The sequence below is a fragment of the Heptranchias perlo genome, chromosome 5 (assembly GCF_035084215.1).
Source record: "Heptranchias perlo isolate sHepPer1 chromosome 5, sHepPer1.hap1, whole genome shotgun sequence".
Classification (NCBI taxonomy): domain Eukaryota; kingdom Metazoa; phylum Chordata; class Chondrichthyes; order Hexanchiformes; family Hexanchidae; genus Heptranchias; species Heptranchias perlo.
In genome coordinates this window covers 89642236-89666176 of record NC_090329.1, presented here as the reverse complement: position 1 = coordinate 89666176, position 23941 = coordinate 89642236, and the positions used below count along the sequence as shown (strand labels likewise).

The following is a 23941-nucleotide window of genomic DNA, read 5'->3' as shown; positions in this document are numbered from 1 at the left end:
TTAAGTTGTTTTACAATTTTTTCTCTCTTTTATCAATGGGATCTTGTTTGTAATGTCACTGTGATCTCTTACTTCTTGTAAAAATACTTTCCTTCACAGTAACCATTCTAAACCAGACAATAAGACTCGTGTTGTAATGGATATTCTTTACATAGCAAGTGTAAGTGTTCATCATATGACATCATATACCTATAATTCGCAGGAGGGAAACAAATATCACAGTGTCGCTGAAGGCTTTTTTAAGGCAGTACATTGCGTCCTGACCACAGGAAGAAGAAACAGCAGAAAAAAATATAGCAGTAAAAATGAAGAGAAAGTGATCGATGTAATGAAAGGATTAACTTCACCACTCTGGGTTGGGTCCCTTTAATCAAAGTGAAATGTTTACATCAATTTTGGGCATCCAATGATCTGCACTGTTTAATCATATGGTGGGTGTGCCCAACAGAATCCATCTCCCGCCCTACCACAGCTGTGGCTTTTTTGCAGAATATTTCTATAGAGTGCATAGAAAGACCAAGGGCATAATTTTAACATGGCGGCGGGAGCTCAGCGCTGAGGTGGGGGGGTGGTGAATAGTCCTGTGGGAAATCCGGAAAAAATTACTGCGCATCAGCTCTAATGATCACGACTTAATTGAAACCCTTAATGTAACTTCCGGGTTTCATTGGTGACACAGCAGCTGGTGACAGAACTTTAACATTCTTCACACACATCATGAATTGATGTTATCAATCATTGACCTGTTACACACCTCAGTATGCTCATTGCAAACTAACTTCTGCGATGAATGTTAATATTTGCTTTATGTTCTCTTCCAAGACCTTCAAGGATTGATGACGAGGCATACGCCATGGAAGAAGGTGATTCCCCAGAGGAGCTCCATTCCACTGCGGGCGCACCATCACATCATATCCAGCCATGCACCAGCACAGATACTCGCACTTTGGTGGGTCCTGTTAGGCAGATATCTGGGTTGTCACTTGGTGATTCAACACTCACAATTGAGCATGAGGAGACACTTGTGGCAGGGCCAGCTGTGGAGAGTCCGCATAAGGGGACGCACTCCTCTCCCAGCTCTGCTCAGCTGGACCCAGATGATGAACCCCGGGGGACATCATTGAGAGTGAGAATGATCAAGGTACAGCTCCACCCTTTGCGAGGTAATGGAAAAGGTGTCACGCACACTCTCCACAATAGCGGAGAGGATGGAGGAGTCCAACTCCATTGCTAGTGGATTGGTGGCGCAGCTAAGTGCGGGAATGTCTTCGATGGAGAGAATGGCAGCCTCCATTGAGCTTCAAGCACAGCTCTCTAATGAGTCCATGCAGGCCATGACAACGGCTGTGCGGACTCTGGATACCAATATGTCTGCCGCCTTAAACAGGCAGACAGAAGCTTCATCCGTGGCCTTAGAAAGTGCCACATCTCCTCACCAGCCTGCTGTCCAGCAGAGTGGAGGGAGCAATGTTGCGTCAGCCCAGGAGACGGATGATGGTGAAAGGGGACATGGAAGTGGGGACTCCACTCATATTGCTCCCATGTCTCACCCATTGCTGTCCCCCCCCCCCAACCAGTACCCGCAATGCTGCCTCCTCTCCTGATGTCCAAGTCTGCCCCTGCACAGGTGCAGGTGGGGCAGTCTTTGGCGGGACCCTCATGGGCTCCAAAACCCAGAGGTCGGAGGCTGAAAGCATCTAAGCAGTCAGGGCATGAACATGAGCAACCTGCCACTATCTCTGCTGAAACCACAGGGAATGCACCATGTAGAAGTGCTAGAAAGAGGAAGGTTACAGTTATCACCAAGGGTATGCAAAGGCTGTCTGACGGAATGTCATATTTTTCATTTATATTTGTTTTTTGTTAAATGCACATTAAATGTTATAATTGTCACCACCACTGCCACGTCTTGCCCATTCTTGAGTCCCTTTTGTGAAAGCGCCCTTTCATGTGCTTCATCATGAATGCCAAGACTTGGTGCTACCCTTTGGGTCCGTTCACAGTGGTTGTATGTGTGGTTGAGGGACTCTTTTGTGCAAACGCCGGGGGGACGGGGGGCTGGTGTTGGTGGTGGTTGTCATTCCAGGCGGTCTGAGTAGTTCACTATCTTCACTTTGCAGATCTCATAATGAGAACCTGTTAGATATGAGTGAATCCCTGGCATTACAAGCAGCCATGTGGGCCGCTGCTCTGGCGATGGGTTCCCCACCTTCCTCCTCCATCTCTTCCTTCTCCCCCTCCTCCTCCTCATCGTCTCCTTCAATGTTGCCGGCAGATTAGGATGTTTCATGAGCGCATTTGAGCTCCTCCACCTGTAACCCTCTCTGCTGAGCGATGTTGTACAGGACACAACGCACAACTATTATTCTGGACACCCTCGCTGGTGAGTACTGAAGGGATCCACCAGATCAATCCAAACATCTGAAGCGTATCTTGAGCATTCCTATGGCTTGTTCAAAGACAGACCTGGTGGTGCTGTGACTGTCATTGTACCGCTGCTGTGCCTCGTTGGTGGGGTTTCTCACAGGTGTCATGAGCCATGTCTGCAGGGGGTTTATCCCTTGTCTCCGAGGAGCCAGCCCTTAAGTCTGTCTTGTGTGTGGAAGAGGGCCGGAATGGTGGACTCGCACAAAATGAAGGAATCATGACAGCTGCCAGGGAATCTGGCACACACCTGCAGAAACCTCTCTGAATGGTCGCAAACCAGCTGCGCATTGATGGAGTGATATCCCTTTCAGTTGATGAACAGTCCTGGCTCATACGGAGGTCCTCGGATTGCTATGTGTGTGCAATCAATTGCACTCTGCACCTGTGGGAAGCAGCCAGAGAGTGGAAACCCACTGCCCTCTCAGTCTGACTGATGTCGTAGATGGGGAAGTTGACGTCGTGGGATGCCCTGGCAAACAAGCCATCCATGGTCTGTCGCATACATTTATGTGCAGCCGACTGAGAGGCCCTGGAGATGTCACCTGTGGCGCCCTGGAAGGATCCGGAGGCAAAGAAATTGAGAGCAGTGGTTACTTTAACTGTGACGGGCAATGCATGGCCACCAAGCCCAGCCAGGAGCAGCTCTGCATGTAGGAGCGTGCAGATTTCTGCGACCACCTGGTGACTCAATCTGAGCCTTTGTAGGCACTGCTCCTCAGAGAGGTCCAGGAAGCTCAGCCTCTGCCCGTAGACCCTCTCACGTGGAAAGCGCCTCCTGCGACCACGGCCCCTCTTTTGGTCTCCTCTCTGCTCTTCTGCAGGTCCTTGTGGTACACCTCTGTCTTGTGCATCTACAGCTCCCATAAATGCACGCCCTGCCTGCCGCAGATGGTGATGTGCCTCCTCCTCAGATGTACTGTTGAATAGATCTATTGTGGCCCCCATCCTGATGTTGTCAGTTTGAGGGGGTCCAAAATGTAGGTAAATATGTCTGAACACAAGAATTCTCAGTGTGAACAAAGAAATCTCAGTCTAAACACAAAGAACTCCCAGCCAAAGGTTTGTCTGAGAGAACTGATTGCCCTGCTGTGAAAACTCACCTTTTTTAAGATGCGTCAATCACTTGTTTAAAGGTCCAAATGAGGGTCGGCTGCAACTTGCCTCCGTTTCCATGACGTGTTTCAGAGGCCATGGGAGAAATGTTCAGGAGAAGTTAAAATGGTTTGTGTAACTCAGTACACAAAAAGTTAATCGCCTGAAGTAGTTTAAATGCCTAAATTGGCCCTTCAAATATCGGCCCGCCGGCTTTAACTGCTGGCGGGACTTCCGGGTGTCAGAAGAGCGCGCGCATCCAAACGCATCTGGGGCAAATCCGGAAGTGAGCGCGTTGGAGCCGGGATGCAGTCCCGCTCCGAAAACTTAGTATTTTTACTGCCCGCCCACCCCCCCAACCCACCCGTTGTTGGGGGTTAAAATTTACCCCCAAATTTCTACATGTGTTCTTCAAACTGTTCATTACACATTTGACAACAGAATCTAAAATTAAAGAAATGTTTCACTCTTCTAAATAGCTGACAGCAATTAGAAAGCACAGGGGCAGACCGACCATATGGGAAATCGAGAGATTTCCCGAGTGCCCTCATGAATGGTTCCATAGCACTGTATTATCAGCGGCCCATTTATCTGTGAGAATCCCGAAGAATCCCGCGCCCATACATTCATGATATGTACTGTAAAGCCCAAAGGTCTTCAGCTTTAGATCTTTTTTTGTGAAAGTCACTGTCGCAGTGGACATCAGCAGTGAATCTACGCTTAGGGATTTGATGATTCTGATGTGATCACTGCAAACCTAGTGAATATCACTCAAATGCTATAAAGTAATTGCATCAGTGTATATTAGAAAATATTGTCTACAAGAAACTAATAACAGGGCAGTGTCTTCAAATAGAAGTGTTTGCAAACCTTTTCTCATTTGTTTGCCAAACGCACATTACAATGATGTGACTTACGTTTGGACACACCATTGTATTGACAACTTCATTAATATCACTTGCATTTATCATCATCACAAAAATGCTGCAAGAGTTGTCTTCCTCCCCCAGCATTGAAGACAATCCCCTCTTTAATATGCAGAAGATTAAAAAGTGAATACACACTGCTGTCCTTAGGTACCCTATATTATAGTCAGGATATTCATAATGAATGTGTATAAAAAAATCCCTGAAGCAGAATGTTTATGCAAATGAGAATTAATAGAAAATATTTGGGATACACTGGAATTCTCTGCTTGCTTCAAAATGATCTGATGCATGCTTATTTGAAGTGATGATGTGGAGATGCCGGTGATGGACTGGGGTTGACAAATGTAAAGAATCTTACACCAGGTTATAGTCCAACAATTTTATTTGAAAATCACAAGCTTTCGGAGATTATCTCCTTCGTCAGGTGAGCGTGGGACTCCTTGAACGTTTCGCATTTATAGTCAGAGAACAATACCTGGTGATTACAGATAATCTTTCCAACTGCCCGTTGTCAAGGCAATCAAAGTGTTCAGACAGAGAGGTGTTACCTACAGGGTATTTGAAGTGGACTGCATGTCTGGAAAGGGGACACTCACGGATAAGGATTTAAAAAGACAAATGCTGTCTGATCTGCAATTTTCAGTAGCTCCTAGCTCTTCATTGTTATCTGTGTTAGAGCAGGTCAGGCAAGAGTCAGTCTGCAGCTGAACATTTCTCTATTTGCTAAAATTTTCTTTCAGACATCAAGGCACTGTCTAACAGCTCAACAGAGATAAGCAAACATACACTGCCGGTAATCTTTTTTTAAAAACATTGTAATGGTCATTATGTTGCACAGAGATATTTTTCTCCTTATTTTGAAGAGGCAAATGTTATGCTTATCAAGGGGAAGGATGTCAGTGCTGGGAAGTGGAAGACTCTTTTCTCACTTTTATCACCCAGTGTCTGCATCAAGCTTTACCATGATCAGGTACAGCACAGCCATCTGCAGAGTAAAGCTCCCTTTATTCTGTCACAACAATGTGCTTTAGACTCATGCAGAGAAAAGCACTGCATTAGCAAGAATTTTCTCTTTTTTTTTATTTGTTCACGGGATGTGGGCGTCGCTGGCGAGGCCAGCATTTATTGCCCATCCCTAATTGCCCTCGAGAAGGTGGTGGTGAGCCGCCTTCTTGAACCGCTGCAGTCCGTGTGGTGACGGTTCTCCCACAGTGCTGTTAGGAAGGGAGTTCCAGGATTTTGACCCAGCGACAATGAAGGAACGGCGATATATTTCCAAGTCGGGATGGTGTGTGACTTGGAGGGGAACGTGCAGGTGGTGTTGTTCCCATGCACCTGCTGCTCTTGTCCTTCTAGGTGGTAGAGGTCGCGGGTTTGGGAGGTGCTGTCGAAGAAGCCTTGGCGAGTTGCTGCAGTGCATCCTGTGGATGGTGCACACTGCAGCCACAGTGCGCCGGTGGTGAAGGGAGTGAATGTTTAGGGTGGTGGATGGGGTGCCAATCAAGCGGGCTGCTTTATCTTGGATGGTGTCGAGCTTCTTGAGTGTTGTTGGAGCTGCACTCATCCAGGCAAGTGGAGAGTATTCCATCACACTCCTCACTTGTGCCTTGTAGATGGTGGAAAGGCTTTGGGGAGTCAGGAGCTGAATCACTCGCCGCAGAATACCCAGCCTCTGACCTGCTCTCGTAGCCACAGTATTTATATGGCTGGTCCAGTTAAGTTTCTGGTTAATGGTGACCCCCAGGATGTTGATGGTGGGGGATTTGGCGATGGTAATGCCGTTGAATGTCAAGGGGAGGTGGTTAGACTCTCTCTTGTTGGAGATGGTCATTGCCTGGCACTTATCTTACGGCTACTTTGAATTAAATTGCCAATTTAGGTGCCAATTAGTTAATGAGGCTGTGTTCCTCAGATTTTGGCAGTCATGTAAATTTAACGCTGGCCGGGAGGGTTTCCCAGGACTCGGGAAACCCAGCAGCTGAAGGGAAGCAGGAGCTGGCAGATCCAGCAGTTAAGCACTTTTCCAGCACTGCTTTTGGGCCAGGAGGAGCACGAATGCTTCCCTGGCTCCTCAAGCAAATCTTCAGCAGCTATCTGCCTCACTCCTCGCTGCTGCAATCTCTCCCTCCCCGCGATCTCTCCCTCCCAGCGAACGGCTGATCCCCTCGCGATTGGCCAACCGTCCCCCCACAACCAGATGATCGCCCCATGTGATTGGCTAACCTACCCCCCCCCCCCCCCCGCCATGTCTCCCCCCAGCCATGTCTCCCCCCAGCTATGTCACCCTCCCTCCCTCGTACTGAGCCAACCCCCGATCTTCTCGATTACCGCGACCCTCCCCAGCGGTCCTCGGCTGCTGCTGTCTACAGCAGGATTTCCTGCCCGGCAGCCAGCCAGCCTCTCAATCTGATCAGCTGCCAGACGGGAAATGGAGTAAAAAAATTCTAATGTGGTCCTGCCGTTAAATTCGGAAGGAACTCCACCCTCCTGGTATTTCAGGGTTTCCCGGCTGCTGGCATGTGCCCCCACTCCCTCCCCGTAAATATCAGGGCCACAGAGTGCTCTATTGGCCTTTTCGCTTACAGTTAATTCCCAAATGAAAGGTATTGCAGTGTGGAAAGATGTCTCAGTATATTCCAGTCACCAACTTTAGACACCAGCTTGGAGTTCTAATTGTCACAATTTTCTCTTTGGGTCTAGAATTCCCTTCTAAACATTTGGCTTTTAAATTTTATGTTTCCCAAAGTTGGGAAGATGGTTTGCGATTCCAAGCAAATAAGAAATTACTCCAAAATATTAAAATATAGATCTGATAATAATGTTAGTGCAGACACCAACTATTCTGCACTAGGCGAATGCATAAACTATCACATTTTCTGGTTTATTTAAGAACACACTGAAAAATGTCCAGGTATCAAAGTCTTATAGAAATAATTCCAATTTAAACGCGGGTTTCTGTTGCTAGTGGCGCTCATTTCGTCCCCTAAAGGACCAAAAGAATGAATTCAGCGGTAAAATATAGACTCCTATGATTATTCTTTGCGCAATACACCAAAAGAGCTTTACACTGCAGCACACCGCGCAATGTAACTGCGCCAGGTGTACAAAACTGTTCCTAACACTCTGATTCACCCTCTCTCTGGCATGTTGGAACATACACTGAAACTTTCTCTCCAGCAGTAACGATGAGATGATTTGGCAGGCGGGGGAGGGGTGGGAGGTGGAGTCCTTAATGGTTCACAACAGGTTTTGGTAACCAGTCATGCCTGTTCTTTTTAAAATGTAGAGATCGGTTTGTAAATAGTAACTTGGAAACAAAAGCAGTGCAGTGTCTGATGTGACTAGCTGCCCAAACCAGAGGGCTGTTCGTTTCAGGCTTGGAGAAAGGCAGGCGAGTGTGCGGGACTGCCGGTCCCATTGGACACACCCCTCCCACTCCTCTTGGGCTGGGAAGAAACGGGAAAGTTTTGGCCTTTTTGTTTCAAAAGCGTCAAGTGCACTGTGCAGGCAAGTCTTGCTCGGCAGTGTTGCCTTGGTATTTGGTGTTGAATGTGAATGCCAGAGGATCTGTACGGATACAAAACCCCCTCATGAAATGTGAGGAGCCGGAGAGAGAATCGTGCAACATTCACACATCGAATGGTAACAGGTAAGAAATGATCAGTGCGTTCACAGGTTAGGGTCAGCGGAGGTGAGGATTCATTGGGAGTGAAGGAAGAAGCATAACTTGAGAGATCAGACCGTTTGCAGCAGAGAAGCTGCTTTGTTGGGTCTGGGTCAGCAACGTTAATCGATTAATGTATTGGGTTTAGGTGATTCGGATAGGAAAGTACACATTTCAGTGGCTTAGAAGCATTGCTATAGAAAGGAAACACTACAACAAAGACGGCGTTCACAATTTTTATGGAGAAGTATCTGACAAAACGGGAGCTTTGCCTAGTCTTCATTTAAAAAATAAAATCTACGAAGTGTGTTATTTGACCAAATACAAACTTTGCAGTTGACCTCCAAATTCCACAGCATATGTATTTGTTGTTACTTTTTCGGCTTTTTACCTGATTCTGGTGAAGATTAATCTATTAAAAATAAGACTTTTTTAAAAAGCCGGGTATTTATGGGAGCGGACGTTACTTAAAATGATATGTAAATAAAAATCAAATCGCCAGATTCTTGTTTATTATATCTCATTGATTTATCCTGGAGACTGTTCTAAAAGCATGAGTCGAATAACCTGATGAGTTTTATTCCGGTTGATATCTATCTAGAACGCGACATGATGACAGCGAGTTGGGGAATCAAGCTCTCTGAGACAAACTTCCACTGCTCTCTGAGACAAACTTCCACTGCTCTCTGAGACAAACTTTCACACTGCTCTCTGAGACAAACTTCCACTGCTCTCTGAGACAAACTTTCACACTGCTCTCTGAGACAAACTTTCACACTGCTCTCTGAGACAAACTTCCACTGCTCTCTGAGACAAACTTCCACTGCTCTCTGAGACAAACTTTCACACTGCTCTCTGAGACAAACTTTCACACTGCTCTCTGAGACAAACATTCACTGCTCTCTGAGACAAACTTTCACACTGCTCTCTGAGACAAACTTCCACTGCTCTCTGAGACAAACTTTCACACTGCTCTCTGAGACAAACTTTCACACTGCTCTCTGAGACAAACTTCCACTGCTCTCTGAGACAAACTTCCACTGCTCTCTGAGACAAACTTTCACACTGCTCTCTGAGACAAACTTTCACACTGCTCTCTGAGACAAACATTCACTGCTCTCTGAGACAAACATTCACTGCTCTCTGAGACAAACTTTCATACTGCTCTCTGAGACAAACTTCCACTGCTCTCTGAGACAAACTTTCACACTGCTCTCTGAGACAAACTTCCACTGCTCTCTGAGACAAACTTCCACTGCTCTCTGAGACAAATTTTCACACTGCTCTCTGAGACAAACTTCCACTGCTCTCTGAGACAAATTTTCACACTGCTCTCTGAGACAAACTTCCACTGCTCTCTGAGACAAATTTTCACACTGCTCTCTGAGACAAACTTTCACACTGCTCTCTGAGACAAATTTTCACACTGCTATCTGAGACAAATTTTCACTGCTCTCTGAGACAAACATTCACTGCTCTCTGAGACAAACATTCACTGCTCTCTGAGACAAACTTCCACACTGCTCTCTGAGACAAACTTCCACACTGCTCTCTGAGACAAACTTCCACTGAGACAAACTTCCACTGCTCTCTGAGGCAAACATTCACTGCTCTCCGACAACTTTTCACTGCTCTCTGGGGCAAATATTCACTGCTCTCTGAGACAAATTTTCACTGCTCTCTGAGACAAACATTCACTGCTCTCTGAGACAAACTCTGAGGGGTTGGCAGAGCGGCTTCCAACTCGCCTCTTGCTCTTTCGCCCTTTGTGGTTGGCTGCTGCCGATCGGGAGCTCTGCTTGGCCACCTATCGTTCATTTATGTGAAATCCTCAACTTTCATGGACTGAATTACTTCACTGAACTTGACTGAAGGCAAAATTTTAAAACACAGACACACACACTTCCCCAGGGTTCTTAACACTGGCAAGTAACTACGTGGTTTGTTTCCATCATCTCCCTTATAACCACTGTGCTTGGCAGGATTCCAGGCTTTAATTTTAATCCCTTGCCTGTATGTGCCGTTGCCACTTCAGTTTGTAGAGCTACGTTTGCCCCTCCCGAGCATCACATTCAAAGGCAAATACAATTCTGTCCTGATTTTTTTTATTTCCATGACAAGTTTTTAAAACCTGAAACATTGAACACTCGTGAGTCAAATGAATGAAGTAAAGTTATATATGCCTTTCAACTGTGGGTGGGAATAAAGTAGTCATTGCACTTAATCAGTTTGAAAATTCATTCCAGATTGCAGAAGGCATTAAAACAATCTGTTAAGTGCCCCTCTTGAAATACCAGGTTTTCGTGGATAGCAATAGATAAGGGCACCGCTGAGGTTTCAGCAGAGATTGCGGGGGGAGCAAGTCAGCTATGGGGGAAAAGAGCACAGAATTAGAAATGACCAGAGGAGAGTGAAATACAGAATAAAAAGAGAAAATGCTGGAAACATTCAGCAGGTCAGGCAGCAGCTGTGGAGAGAGAGCCAGGGTTAATGTTTCAGGTTGATGACCTTTAATCAGAAATACAGTTTTAACTTATAGGAACATAGGAACAGGAGTAGGCCATTCAGCCCCTCAAGCCCGCTCCGCCATTTGATAAGATCATGGCTGATCTGTGATCTAACTCATATACCTGCCTTTGGCCCATATCCCTTAATACCTTTGGTTGCCAAAAAGCTATCTATCTCTTATGATAATAGCATCTCAAGAACTCAGCAATTGCATAGGGAAGGAAAGGAATGAAGTACACATTGAAATAACCAGGAGCCGTTATAATTAATTCGATATACAACGATGAACTCTCATATATTTGGGATGAAAAGGTGGACATGACGGACGTTAGGACCCGGGGAGACCTTTCTCGGGGTGACTGATGTCAGGGTACAGAGGGTGGAGAAGCAAGAATACGGGAACAACCCCCGTCCATCAGCCGGTGTCTCAACTTAAAGGTGGGAATATTGTCTGATGTTGGTGCCTGTTCGGCATCGCGAATATTTTATTTCAACTTATATGAAGTCGTGGGATAGTCTTTGTATGTATTAAATAAAGAGCGCTGCAAAAGTTAACCCTGGAACAGAGTCTCTGACCTGTCAGATTGATTCCAAGGTCCGTGGGTAAGTTTGCAAAAGCCAATACTGTTTGTTGCATATAAAAATGTAAAATAATTAACAAATGAGGTGTACTACATTTGTTATAACGGTGGAACTTAGATATCTTATAAAGCGATCTGAACTTTAAAGACATTTATTTATTATTTATATAATAATAATATTGTTATTTATTTAAACACACCACGAACCAGATATCAAAGCAACTGTGAGTGTCTGATATTTAAATGTCTGATATTTAAATAGAGTGCCCGCCAATAAATGTTCCAAATTGAGAAAACAAATGTTTTTGTTTTTAGTATTTTATAACAATATCAAGTATTTTTAGTGTCTTGGTATATTGCTGAACTAAGAACTTGTGAAAGTTCCCTAGTCGTGTTCTGCCACCTTGTGGCGAGTTAACAACACGCAGAATTGCAGCAGCTAGTTTAACTTAAAGAAATTACATATTTGCAAAGAGCCACGATTTGAAGTTGTAAACTGCTTACTGTTATTTTCATTGTAGCAACAACTTGTACAAATATTCCTCCAAGGAACTTTGAAACCTAAACAAAAACTTGCATTTATATAGCATCTTACACGATCTCAGGATGCCCCAAAGCGCTTTGCATCCAACAAAGCAGTTTTGAAGTGTAGTCACTGTTGTAACATAGGGAAAAAAGGCAGCTACTTCACGCACAGCAAGGTCCTATGTACAGCAGAGATAAATTATCAGATAATTGGTTCTGTTGATGTTGGTTGAGAGATAAATGTTGGCCAGGAGACTGGAGAACTCCCCTGCTCTTCTTCAAATAGTGACAGTTGAATCTTTTACATTTGCAGCCAAGGCCTTGGTTTAATGTCTTAACCAAAAGCAAATCACTCCCTCAGTATTGCAGTGAAGTATCAGCCTAGATTATGTTTTAAAGTCTCCTGAGTGGGGCTTGAGTGTACAATCTCCTGATTAAAAGGCAAGAGTGCTACCACTGATCTAAAGCTAACACATTGATACATCACGATTGGTCCTTGACGTTCCTGTCTTGGTGAGATTTTATTGAGCCGTGATGATATGGAACATAAGTTGATTGTCTTCATGAACACAAATGAACATCTGAACATGGTGCTGCCTTCAGATAATATTTATATTTATTTCCCCCCACCTTTAGACCTTCCCAGGCCACACACAGTTTCTGGGAAGTAAAGCAAAGTGCTCCCATGCTGTCTTTATGTCCTGCTTTAAAGCAATTGGTACAGTATTAGTGCTTTTTCCAACTTATATAGTCTTTGATAAACAAATTACAATAAAAACAAAAATTACCTCATAAAACACTTAAAAGTTCATTATTTACACTCATTGCCAGATATTTTTTTAAATCCCCTTGAGCTCCAAGAATCATTCAGAAGAGAATAATTTTTTTACTGAAACTTTAACTTTTCATCTCAAAGACAGATATGATTAAATTTCTTGTATGCATTTCAAAATTAAATGAGGTAAAATTATTGTTTTCCATATCTTTGCTCCAAAAGCTCCAAATAGCAAATTTAAATATGTAGTGCATTTGGAGAGGGATAATATGAACATGTATTTATGCCATTTGTTATTCTCATGAAACCTGTTTTTACATTACTGTAAAAATATTGACCATTTGAGGAAAATGCAATTTTGTAGCACAACAAAGTCAGAATGTTTAAAGTACAGAGACCATTTCAAATAAGAGAAGTCGTGTGTCTGTATATGTTATACAGGTATTTCCTTCTCAACTCATTCTACATTGTAATTTTCTGCATTATAAATTTATATCCTTTGAAAATAACCAGGGTCGACAATATATAGCAACTTCAAAGATATAGAACCTCCTAATTAAATACAGTCAAATCCACATGCAGACAATTGCAGCATATAATGATCAAACACCTGGTGAGTTCATAAACAAAGCAAATGTTTCTAAAGCTGAGTCAGTCCAGACTGTTGTAGCCATTGTTGTGATTTGCAGCTCTGGGTACACAGAACCTCAATAATATTCCTCTCAATCTGTTGCGAATATTGTTATTCAACTGCATTCAACGGCATTACCATCGCCGAATCCCCCACCATCAACATCCTGGGGGTCACGATTGACCAGAAACTTAACTGGACCAGCTATATAAATACTGTGGCTACAAGGGCAGGTCAGAGGCTGGGTATTCTGCGGCGAGTGACTCACCTCCTGACTCCCCAAAGCCTTTCCACCATCTACAAGGCACAAGTGAGGAGTGTGATGGAATACTCTCCACTTGCCTGGATGAGTGCAGCTCCAACAACACTCAAGAAGCTTGACACCATCCAGGACAAAGCAGCCCACTTGATTGGCACCCCATCCACCACCCTAAACATTCACTCCCTTCACCACCGGCGCACTGTCGCTGCAGTGTGTACAATCCACAGGATGCACTGCAGCAACTCACCAAGGCTTCTTTGACAGCACCTCCGAAACCCGCGACCTCTACCAACTAGAAGGACAAGAGCAGCAGGTACATGGGAACAACACCATCTGCACGTTCCCCTCCAAGTCACACACCATCCCGACTTGGAAATATATCGCTGTTCCTTCATCGTCGCTGGGTCAAAATCCTGGCACTCCCTTCCTAACAGCACTGTGGGAGAACCTTCACCACACGGACTGCAGCGGTTCAAGAAGGCGGCTCACCACCACCTTCTCAAGGGCAATTAGGGATGGGCAATAAATGCTGGCCTTGACAGCGACACCCACATCCCATGAACGAGTAAAAAAAAACTGCATGCTAAAACTGTTGCAATAGCAACTGGTGATCTTCCTCACTTTCACCTGAGCCCATCTGATGTGTCTCTCTTCTGCCTGCTCAATGTGTTTCTGAATCCGAGTTCTCCATTCTCACCCAATGTGTATTGGAATCTCTATTCAGCCTTCTCGTGTCGCCCTGTTAAATAAGCCTATTTAATTCTATTATTACAGCGAGAGTCAGAAGATGTTACTGGGAGGTAGGGCTGTCACAACCTCCCTTGTAATGTAGAACTAGTTCATCCCCACTGCAGGGAAAGACTGGTTTCACATCAAGAGGAGACTGAGATACAACCACCCTTGTAAAGTTACCTGACTACCTTTCTGTGTCAGTGAAATCAGAGAGGAAACAGACATTTAATTAAAAAAAAGTGTCTGGAAGATGTAAACGGGGACACATTAAGTACGAAAGGAAGCATTAAGGGGTAAATTTTAACTTCGAGCCAGGAAGGAAGTGGTGGGGAAGATGTTCAGGTGCGAAACCCGGAAGGTAAGTGGGCAGATTGCGACCTCAATGAGGCCCATCAATTTCACTTTCGTGTTTTGCTCCCAGAAGCCAGCCTGATTGACAGGCTGTCGGGCAGGAAGGCCTGCTGCAGCAGGCCATAGCTGGGGATTGGAAGGAGGGAGGGAGGAATAATGGGCCAGGAAAAGATCAGGGGGTTGGGGAAGAAGATCGGAGGTCGCTGGAGGTCGGGTGAAGAGTCGGAGGTCCACTATAGTGGAGTGGTCCACTGTCGGGGTTGTGGGGGGGCGGAGGAATTGGCCGATCCTGGGGGTCCTGTCGACCGGGTGTGCTTGTTGGGCCTGGATGAAGCACTCCTGCTCCTCCGGGCCCACAAGCAGTGCAATAAAGGCACCCACCTCATGAATCCGGCCCTTCCTGCCTGCTTTCACCTGACGTGATTCGGAAGCGATGGGAAACTCGAACAGGTAAGGCTAAATTCATTTTAATTGTTTAATACACAAAATATTATGGGGTAAATTTTAACGGGGAACTGAGAAGAGGGCGGTGGGGGGTGGAATTCCTTACGGGAAACCCAGAAGTTTCAGTTTCTCAGTCTTTCAGTTTTTTTCTGTCGGCTTCCTGGCCGACAGTCAGCCAGATTCACAGGCTGGCTGTCAGTCGGACGGGAGAGCAGCCAGGGGGCGGAGGCCAGCAGGTAAATCTTAGTTTGGGTGGGGGTCGGTCATCGGGGGAGGGGGTTGGTCATCAGGGGGGTCATCGGGAGGGTCGGTCATCAGGGCCTCTGTCATGGGGAGGTTGGATGTCGGGGGAGTAGATGCTCATGGTAGGGGGGTTGGAGATCGTAGTGGGGAGTCAGAGATCATGGGGGGGGGGGGCAGAGATCATGGGGGTGGGTTGGAAATGACGGTTGGGGGGAGGAGCCACCGATCGCATGGGTGGGATCGTGGCAGGTAAGCTTGCTGAGCCTGGAGGAAACACTCCAGCTCCTCCTGGCCCACAAACAATGCAATAAAGGCACTTACCTGTTGATCTGGGCCGTCTCGCCTCCTCACAAGTAGCGTGAAGCAGAAGGCCTGGGAATCCCAGCCCCCAAGAGTTAAAAATAAAAAACTTATTAAAATGGAGGCCCGCAGCCTCCTTAAAAGATTTCACTGACTGGCTGCTTCCTGAGAGCGGGTTGGTCACCCGCCCCTCAACCCGCCAACGTGAAAACCGGAAGTGGGTGGGTTGGAGGCGGGTTGAGGTCGGGTTTTACTTTTTTACGATTTTTACCTTCCCACCCGTCCCCAACTCACCCGTTCGTGGGGTTAAAATATACCCCTAAGTATCCCAATGGTGTACATTGCTCTTTTAAGTATTGGCCTGCTAGCTTTAATTGGAGGTGGGACTTCCTGGTGTTTGCTGTCCCCACACATACAAACCTGCTTGGGTTAAAGCCAGAAGTGGGCGAGTTGGAGCCGGGATATGGTCCTGCTCCAAAAACCTGTTATTTTAACCTCCTACCCTGCCCCAACCTACCCGTTCTTGGGGGGGTTAAATTTACCCCCCCAAGAGTCAGAAATTGAGTGGCCAGGGTTGGAGAAGATGCAATGAAAGGTCAAGTGGTGGAGTCTAAAAGATGAGAGTAGATATATGAGGAACATTAAAAGCATATAGGCATATAGATAGGGAGGGTATCGGGCATGAGGAGTACAAGGCTTATTAGAGGTATGTACAAGCAATGTCAGAGGCAAGAGGAAGATTATGGTTAGGATGCTTGAGATGCATGGAGAATGGGGGCAGGGGAAGAAGTCAGAGGTAGAAGCAGAAGTAGATGTACAGAACGGAATGGCAGAGGGGAAGTTAGAAATACTCAACAGCTCTGAATTTTTTTCTGAATTAAGAACATAAGAAATTGGAGCAGGAGTAGGCCAATCGGCCCCTCGAGCCTGCTCTGCCATTCAATAAGATCATGGCTGATCTGATCCTAACCTCAATTCTAAATTCATGTCCAATTTCCTGCCCGCTCCCCGTAACCCCTAATTCCCTTTACTTCTAGGAAACTGTCTATTTCTGTTTTAAATTTATTTAATGATGTAGCTTCCACAGCTTCCTGGGGCAGCAAATTCCACAGACCTACTACCCTCTGAGTGAAGAAGTTTCTCCTCATCTCAGTTTTGAAAGAGCAGCCCCTTATTCTAAGATTATGCCCCCTAGTTCTAAATTAATTAGTTCTAATTAATTAGTTGTAATTAATTAAATCCATTGTTCCAATACTGTCTCCTGGTATCCCAAGTTGCATACACCACAGCTCCAGTAACATTTGAACCCAGATCTTTAATTGAGATTTTTTTCAAAGAAATTCAATTCAATTTTGATGATCTTTTTTTGGGGGGGAGTGGTTGGGTGTCATTTTAGCTTCAGTCTATGGCCTATCTGAATGAGATTTTCCAGTTTAGTTCTATTTTGTACTGCGTTATATGTAGGTTTGTTCTGTGCCCTCACCCATTAGTAATTGGGTTGAGGGTTGCCTACACTCAGTTCACTTCGGACTCTTATAACCAGCAAAGAGGGTAGACTTCCATCCCATCAGTCTGGGCTACATGCAGACCTCGGTTGTAGAGATGAAAGGACAGTGTGCCAACTCCATGCATCTTCCAGCCACCTTCTCCAGACACTATGGGGCAGATTTGCAACTTGCCATCCAGACATAAAGCTGGCATTGCAGATTAGGCATTCTGCAGTGGGCAGCCAATCCACAATGTCAGTTTTATGCCCAGGTGGCAAGTTGAAAATCTACCCCTATGTATTTAAGCAGGTTAGACAGGACTTGGGCATGTTAAGCATTATCAGCACTTAATGCAGGTGCTGAAAAAGGTTAGCACTGATCCCTGAAGGGGAGCATAGTTTTATGAAACAAGTAAAGGTGGAAAGAATGAATACTTATCTATGGATTTGTGAGTATTATCCTATGATAAATTACCACTTGACTATATAGCCCTAAGTAAAATATTAGTATATGCCTTAAATGAATGTAGTGGACATAGGTACAGACTGGTAAGAAATAACTTACATTTATACAGCACCTTTCATGATCTCAGGCCATCCCAATGAAGTACTTTTGAAGTGAAGTCACTGTTGTAATATGGGGAAATGTGGCAGCCGATTTACACAAAGCAAGGTCCCACAAACAACGAGACAAAAGACCAGGTTTTGGTGGTGTTCGTTGAGGACACTTTTTAAAAATTCGTTCATGGGATGTGGGCGTCGCTGTCAAGGCCAGCATTTATTGCCCATCCCTAATTGCCCTTGAGAAGGTGGTGGTGAGCCGCCTTTTTGAACTGCTGTAGTCCGTGTGGTGAAGGTTCTCCCACAGTGCTGTTAGGAAGGGAGTTCCAGGATTTTGACCCAGCGACGATGAAGGAACGGCGATATATTTCCAAGTCGGGATGGTGTGTGACTTGGAGGGGAACGTGCAGATGGTGTTGTTCCCATGTGCCTGCTGCCTTTGTCCTTCTAGGTGGTAGAGGTCGCGGGTTTGGGAGGTTCTGTTGAAGAAGCCTTGGCGAGTTGCTGCAGTGCATCCTGTAGATAGTACACACTGCAGCCACGGTGCACCAGCGGTGAAGAGAGTGAGTGGGTGGTGGATGGGGTGCCAGTCAAGCGGGCTGCTTTGTCCTGGATGGTGTCGAGCTTCTTGAGTGTTGTTGGAGCTGCACTCATCCAGGCAAGTGGAGAGTATTCCATCACACTCCTGACTTGTGGGAGAACTCTTTGCTCTTCTTCAAAAAAGTGCTTGAGGATCTTTTACATCCACCACGAGAAGGCAGACAGAGCCTCGGTTTAACAGCTCACCTGAAAGGCAGCACCTCTGATGATGTAGCACTCCCGGATTGCTGCACTGAAGCGTCTGCCTAGATTATGTATTTAAGTCTCTGAAGTGGGGCTTGACCCCATGACCTTTTGACTGAGTGATGAGAATACTGCCACTGAGCCGAGGCTAACACCTTAGCAAGTTCACCATTGACGTTAGGAAGCATTTCTTCCAATAAAGAGTAGTCATAACCTGGAATCGTATTCCAAGTGGAAGGTAAAAATTCTGGAATCAATCAAGAGGCAGTTAGTTTCTATAATGGAGGTGGGGGCAGGGAGAGACCATACTTCGATATGGAAAGGTGAGCTATTCATACATTTCTACCAGTGGCCTTCCTAACTTATCTTTGTGATGTAGCTTATTTTCTCCATTACCAACACAGCTCCTATTAGTGGGAAAAGTTCATGACCTAAACTGTCTCAGTCTCCTGGCATCAAATGAAAGGAAGCAAGTTTGAAATGGATTAAAAAAATGGCCTGATGGGATCTACCCAATTATTTTGCAAAATAGTTTGCGTTCTTCAGCATTCATAGGAAATGTGTTCTGTTGCTACTGTTTCATCTAGATCTCTGAAACAAGATTCCAGATAATTCCATAAGCATAGATACAATTCTGTGATTCTACTTTGAAAAATAAAAAAAAGGTTGAGGAAAGGGCAGGAGAATGGGACTAGGTAGACAGCTCTTTCAAAGAACCGTTCATAGTACCAATGGGCTGAATGACCTCCTTTTGTCTGCAAAGTTCTATGATTCTATATTATAAATGTGTTCATTATCTCTTTCTCAAGCAGTAACAATTGGTTCAAAATTATATTACAGTTCCGAGTTTTATTATGTTATATAGATGGTAACTTTTAATAATTTTGAAATGTAAATAGTAGAACTGAGTAGGATTTTTAATATTTTATCCTTTTTTTTTCTTTTCTTCACAGAAAAAGATCTGGCTTCACAATGAGAACTATACCACTATTAATATTACTTTCCATAAACACATTAACATTTGCCTTTGGGATTGACACTGAGGAGGATTATACCTGGCACTTAAAAAGAGCACCAATAGTGCTGGACAGAAGAACCATAACCATAGATCCTCCAAGATTTAAAGCTAAAACCAAATTGTTGATAAACTCAACCTGTGGGATTGCTTGCCAAAAGAAACTACCGCTGCCAACTGTGTCTGACCTTCAGAATTACCTTTCATATGAAACAGTGTACAACAATGGGACACGTACGTTGACTGAGGTAGATGTCAGAGAATTTGACCTGAAAAATGAATTTGAGCTTGTTAAGACAAGAGGCCGTTCTAGGAGGAAGAGGCAGGTCTTTGGGTTGGACAGTAGATTTAGCATTGGTGACAAGCATTTCATAACTAACTATCCTTTTAGTACAGCAGTGAAAATCTCCACAGGATGTACTGGGATTCTAGTGTCACGAAAACATGTGCTAACGGCAGCTCACTGCATTCATGATGGTAAAGATTATGTGAAAGGTGCCAAAAGGCTAAGAGTAGGATTTTTAAAGATGAGATCCAAGGGGGGTGGAAAAAGGAAAGGATCTAAGAGGAATAAACGGTCAACAAAGGATAAGCCATCTTTCCAGTGGTCAAGAGTAAAGCGTACTCAAGTACCAAAGGGCTGGTTCAAAGGCGTGGCTGATGATATTGCAGTGGATTATGATTATGCTATCCTTGAACTAAAGAGAGCTCAGAAACACAAGTACATGGAGATAGGAATTAGCCCCTCTGTCCAGAATATGCCAAGCAATCGGATTCACTTTTCAGGCTTCGATAATGACAGACCTGGGAAGTTGGTATATCGTTTCTGCACTGTGTCTGATGAATCCAATGATCTATTCTATCAGTATTGTGATGCTCAGCCTGGATCAAGTGGCTCAGGTATTTACATTCGTCTTAAGGAGCCAGACAAGCGTAAGTGGAAACGCAAGATCATTGGAGTCTTTTCTGGTCACCAGTGGGTGGATGTCAATGGCGTACAACAGGATTACAATGTGGCTGTTCGTATTACTCCACTTAAATATGCACAGATATGCTTCTGGATACATGGGAACTATGCTGATTGCAGAGATGGTTGATGGAATTCATTAAACACATTACCCGTGTTTGCATCTATGTACTTGTGTGCGGATATTGGTCCTTTACATACAAAGTGGATGATGGTATTCCATCAAGGCACATTGAAAAGATATGTACAATTTCATCTCGACTAAAAGAATCTGTTCATGGTGCTCTAATTTAAGTATATAAAATGTAAAATTAACGGGAGCCTTTCAGAATATATTGTTGACTGGGTAACATTGCTGTTCAAAATGTTTAGTTATTCAGTATCTAATTTACTGTAATAATTAATCTGCAGGAACAAATTATTCAAGGTTGATTAATTGCCCAATAAGTATTCTACTTAATGATTTTGAAAGATACATGCAATAAAATTCTCATTTCTAAAGTTATTTTTAATGGGTTGAAGAATGCACTGCAGCGATCTCCAGAACCTGATTATTTGTCTTGTATACACAAACACTGATGCACACAGATTTTAAGCAATTTCACTTATTAAAGTATGACAATTTGTTCTTGTAACAAAACATACAAAGCTATCAACACGTCATTTGTAACTGAATTTAAAGTAGTTTGTAACATAAGAGAAGTTGTGCCTTATGATTTGTCTTAGATGTACTGATCAAGCATTGTAGCATTTGGAATTGGAGATTCATAATGGGTGTTCTTCATATCTTGTTTCCAGTGAAAGGAATTGTAGATATGCTGAATTTTTGATGACCTCAGCCAAAGTATACCACTTTACAAATGAACTGTTATAATGGAGCTCATCAATACAGCAAAATAAATTAATGGCTCTCATCAATTAAGTAGTGACAAAGTTTTGTGAAGTTAAAGAAAAGGAAATACTGAGGTTTGTTTTTTTCTGTAACAAATGATTATAGAATTCATCGACTAAATCCTTTAAAAAATTTAGTGCAACCATTAAGAGGTTATTGAATAGATATTGTGAATGAGCAAATAAATTTGGTGATTCATCCAGTAAAAAGTGTTTAAATTTCAACCATCTCTTGCTTCCCCCCAAAATACTGAGTTAGTGATAGGTCAAAAAGGCAAATGTAACTACTTCACTGTGATGAACATTAGTGCCCGTGGGAAAACAATGTTATAACTGACAAAGAGCAGTTTCTCTTTTGGGAAAATCTGAACAATCTCTTTAAAAGTGAGTTGTCAGAGACTTATCTTATTCAATTGCATCTAGCCATCTGAATAGAATTAGAAATTAATGCTTAAAGTACCAGTCTAATCATTTGTTGTGCTAACAGTATATAATTCTTATTTATACATAGAGCAATGGTTAACATCTACAGGCTTGCCTTAAAAGCATAAGAAAACCGATAACATTTTTCAGAACTTATATCTATGGCAGAGGAGTTAAGACCTAAAAGTTTAGTGGCAAATACAGTTCTTTAAAGTGCATTACAGAATGCTTTGCCAAATAACAACTGAAATATTATTTGGTACTTCAGTATGCCTTGAAACATACTGTTGAGTGGCATTAAGATCACTATACATACAAACAGATTGAGTGAAGCAGAAAATGAGGAGTTTTAGGAAGGTTCTGCCACTTTAAATGCACTGGTGCTATGCTGTCTGCTACATACACTCACTGTCTTTGCATGTTAAATAACTTTCATATATCGGAATTGTAAAGATAGAATAGAAAAATTATTTAGTTAAGAACTGTAAAATGGCTCACTCTGCTTAGTCAGATCTTTCATTCTTTAAAATGAAATATAACCATACTCAAATAAAACGCAGCAGATGTGGTAGGAAATCTGAGCAATTCTTTGATGGATTACGTAAATGGTGATGATTGTTAACAAATAGAGAGTGATACCTAACTGAATTGTTTTTTTTAGGAGGGGGTGTTTGGGAACGTGCATTCTTGCAAAAAAAAATCACAAGGTCACAAAAAAACACACATTCATTTTAAAAAACTAATGTTGATGAAAAATATCCAACAAAAATTACTGATATTTCGCATTACTTTTAAGTGCATAAAGAGAATACATGTCTTCCCAAGATAGCAATGCAACCCATGGATCCAAATGGACCCCTATAGAAAAATGTTCCAGGCTGGATAATGGCTGACAATGGTCATCAAAGAAAATTCATATAAGGGAATACAAAGTGAGAGCTGATCATTTATTTTGCTTCAGGCAGGACACTGGCTGCTTTGCATATTTGCTCTTTTGTCTTTTTTGTGAAATGCATGTTTGGAAAGTGACGTCTTTATAGATTCACTGAGTTGTTGTATACTGTAAGACATGATCTACTCCTTTGAACCTCACTGTATATTCAGCAGAAAAATACAGACCTTTTCTGTCATTTGTTATCTGATGTGTTTTTCTTATCACAGGAGATAGTTACACATTCTGCATACATATGTTATTGATGCTTATTGTACATGCTGACCATGCAGTTGATTACAAGTATTCAGTTACCTCCAAGCAGAGTTAATATCAAATTCATTTATTCAGTCAACAATCCTGTAAGTTATCTAGATAGCAATAGTAATTATTTTCTTTAATTCATGCAACCACTATCGTAGCAGCCTGCATTACAATGGCTGCTAAACATCACAAAGAAAACAACTTACCTCAGATGGCTGGTAGGTTGTTTCTCAAGAGAGACAACAAAATCAATATTGTACAGTATACTTTATATAAAATAATAATCAGAAGAACTGATTACAAAGTAATTACACACTATCCAGAAGTTAGTTGAGGTTGACACTTCAATGATGCTCTCACAACTTGTGATGTCAGCTGAACTCTTCAGTTGTCTTGGAATTCACTTGTATACATTAAATAAATAAATATGCACCTGACCATATTAAAGTTCACTATAAACAGCTCTTGTGGTGTTATTTAGTGTGATTTTATTTTATCCAATGTTCTTATTTTCTCAATTTTGTTTCTGAAGGGGCTGACTCAGCATGACAACGGTGACATACTCTGATCATTGCCAGTACATATTGGACCCAGCAAAATCAGACTGTGGTTCAATGGGTGCTGGCATTGCTCCAGAACCTTGCCTAGATGGCCATTCTTCATGTGTAAACACCTGTCGGCAGGCTGTTTGACCATGTGGACATCTTGACTGAGCCTATCCTTACTCATCCGACATCCACGTATGTGCAGTTTCCTGCAGGTGTTACTGGATAGCAATCAGAAATCAGAACCCTGGCTGTTTTTCCACTTCCTAACCTGGGTAACTGTCCAATTGTAGCATTTCTAAAGTACCCCAGCTGAGATCATTCTACTCAGCACAGACTAGAAATGGACCTTCCGGGTTTGTTTGTTTCAATACCATAGTGGGTTTGGGAGGTTGCTTAATTTGGTTATGTCTAAGAAACTGGACAATATTAAGTTCTCTTTAAAACTGCCCATTAGCGCATTGACTTCCATTTTTACTCATTCAAAGCATTATATGTAATTTACTCAACTTTTATTTTTGTATTAAAATATGGAAGCGCACTGGAGTTAATCTGAAGATTTTCTTTCAAGTAACATCCTATATTTGGCATGAACTCCAAGAATTATATTG

The 23941-nt window shown here is 43.3% G+C and overlaps 1 protein-coding gene across 1 annotated transcript; it reads left to right on the top strand.

Annotated features, from left to right (window-relative positions):
* The first annotated feature begins 7813 nt into the window (after positions 1–7813).
* On the top strand, positions 7814–23246 carry prss35 (serine protease 35). The gene is made up of 2 exons (XM_067984784.1): positions 7814–8097; positions 19248–23246. Exons 1-2 carry the CDS (start codon positions 8039–8041, stop codon positions 20404–20406), a joined length of 1218 nt encoding a protein of 405 aa, XP_067840885.1. The 5' UTR covers positions 7814–8038; the 3' UTR covers positions 20407–23246.
* Positions 23247–23941: the final 695 nt, after the last annotated feature.

Coding starts and splice junctions, on each gene's coding strand:
- prss35 (XM_067984784.1), top strand. CDS start 8,039: ATGAAATGTGAGGAGCCGGAGAGAGAATCGTGCAACATTCACACATCG. Junction 8,098..19,247: donor CACACATCGAATGGTAACAG/GTAAGAAATGAT, acceptor TTTTCTTCACAG/AAAAAGATCTGGCTTCACAA.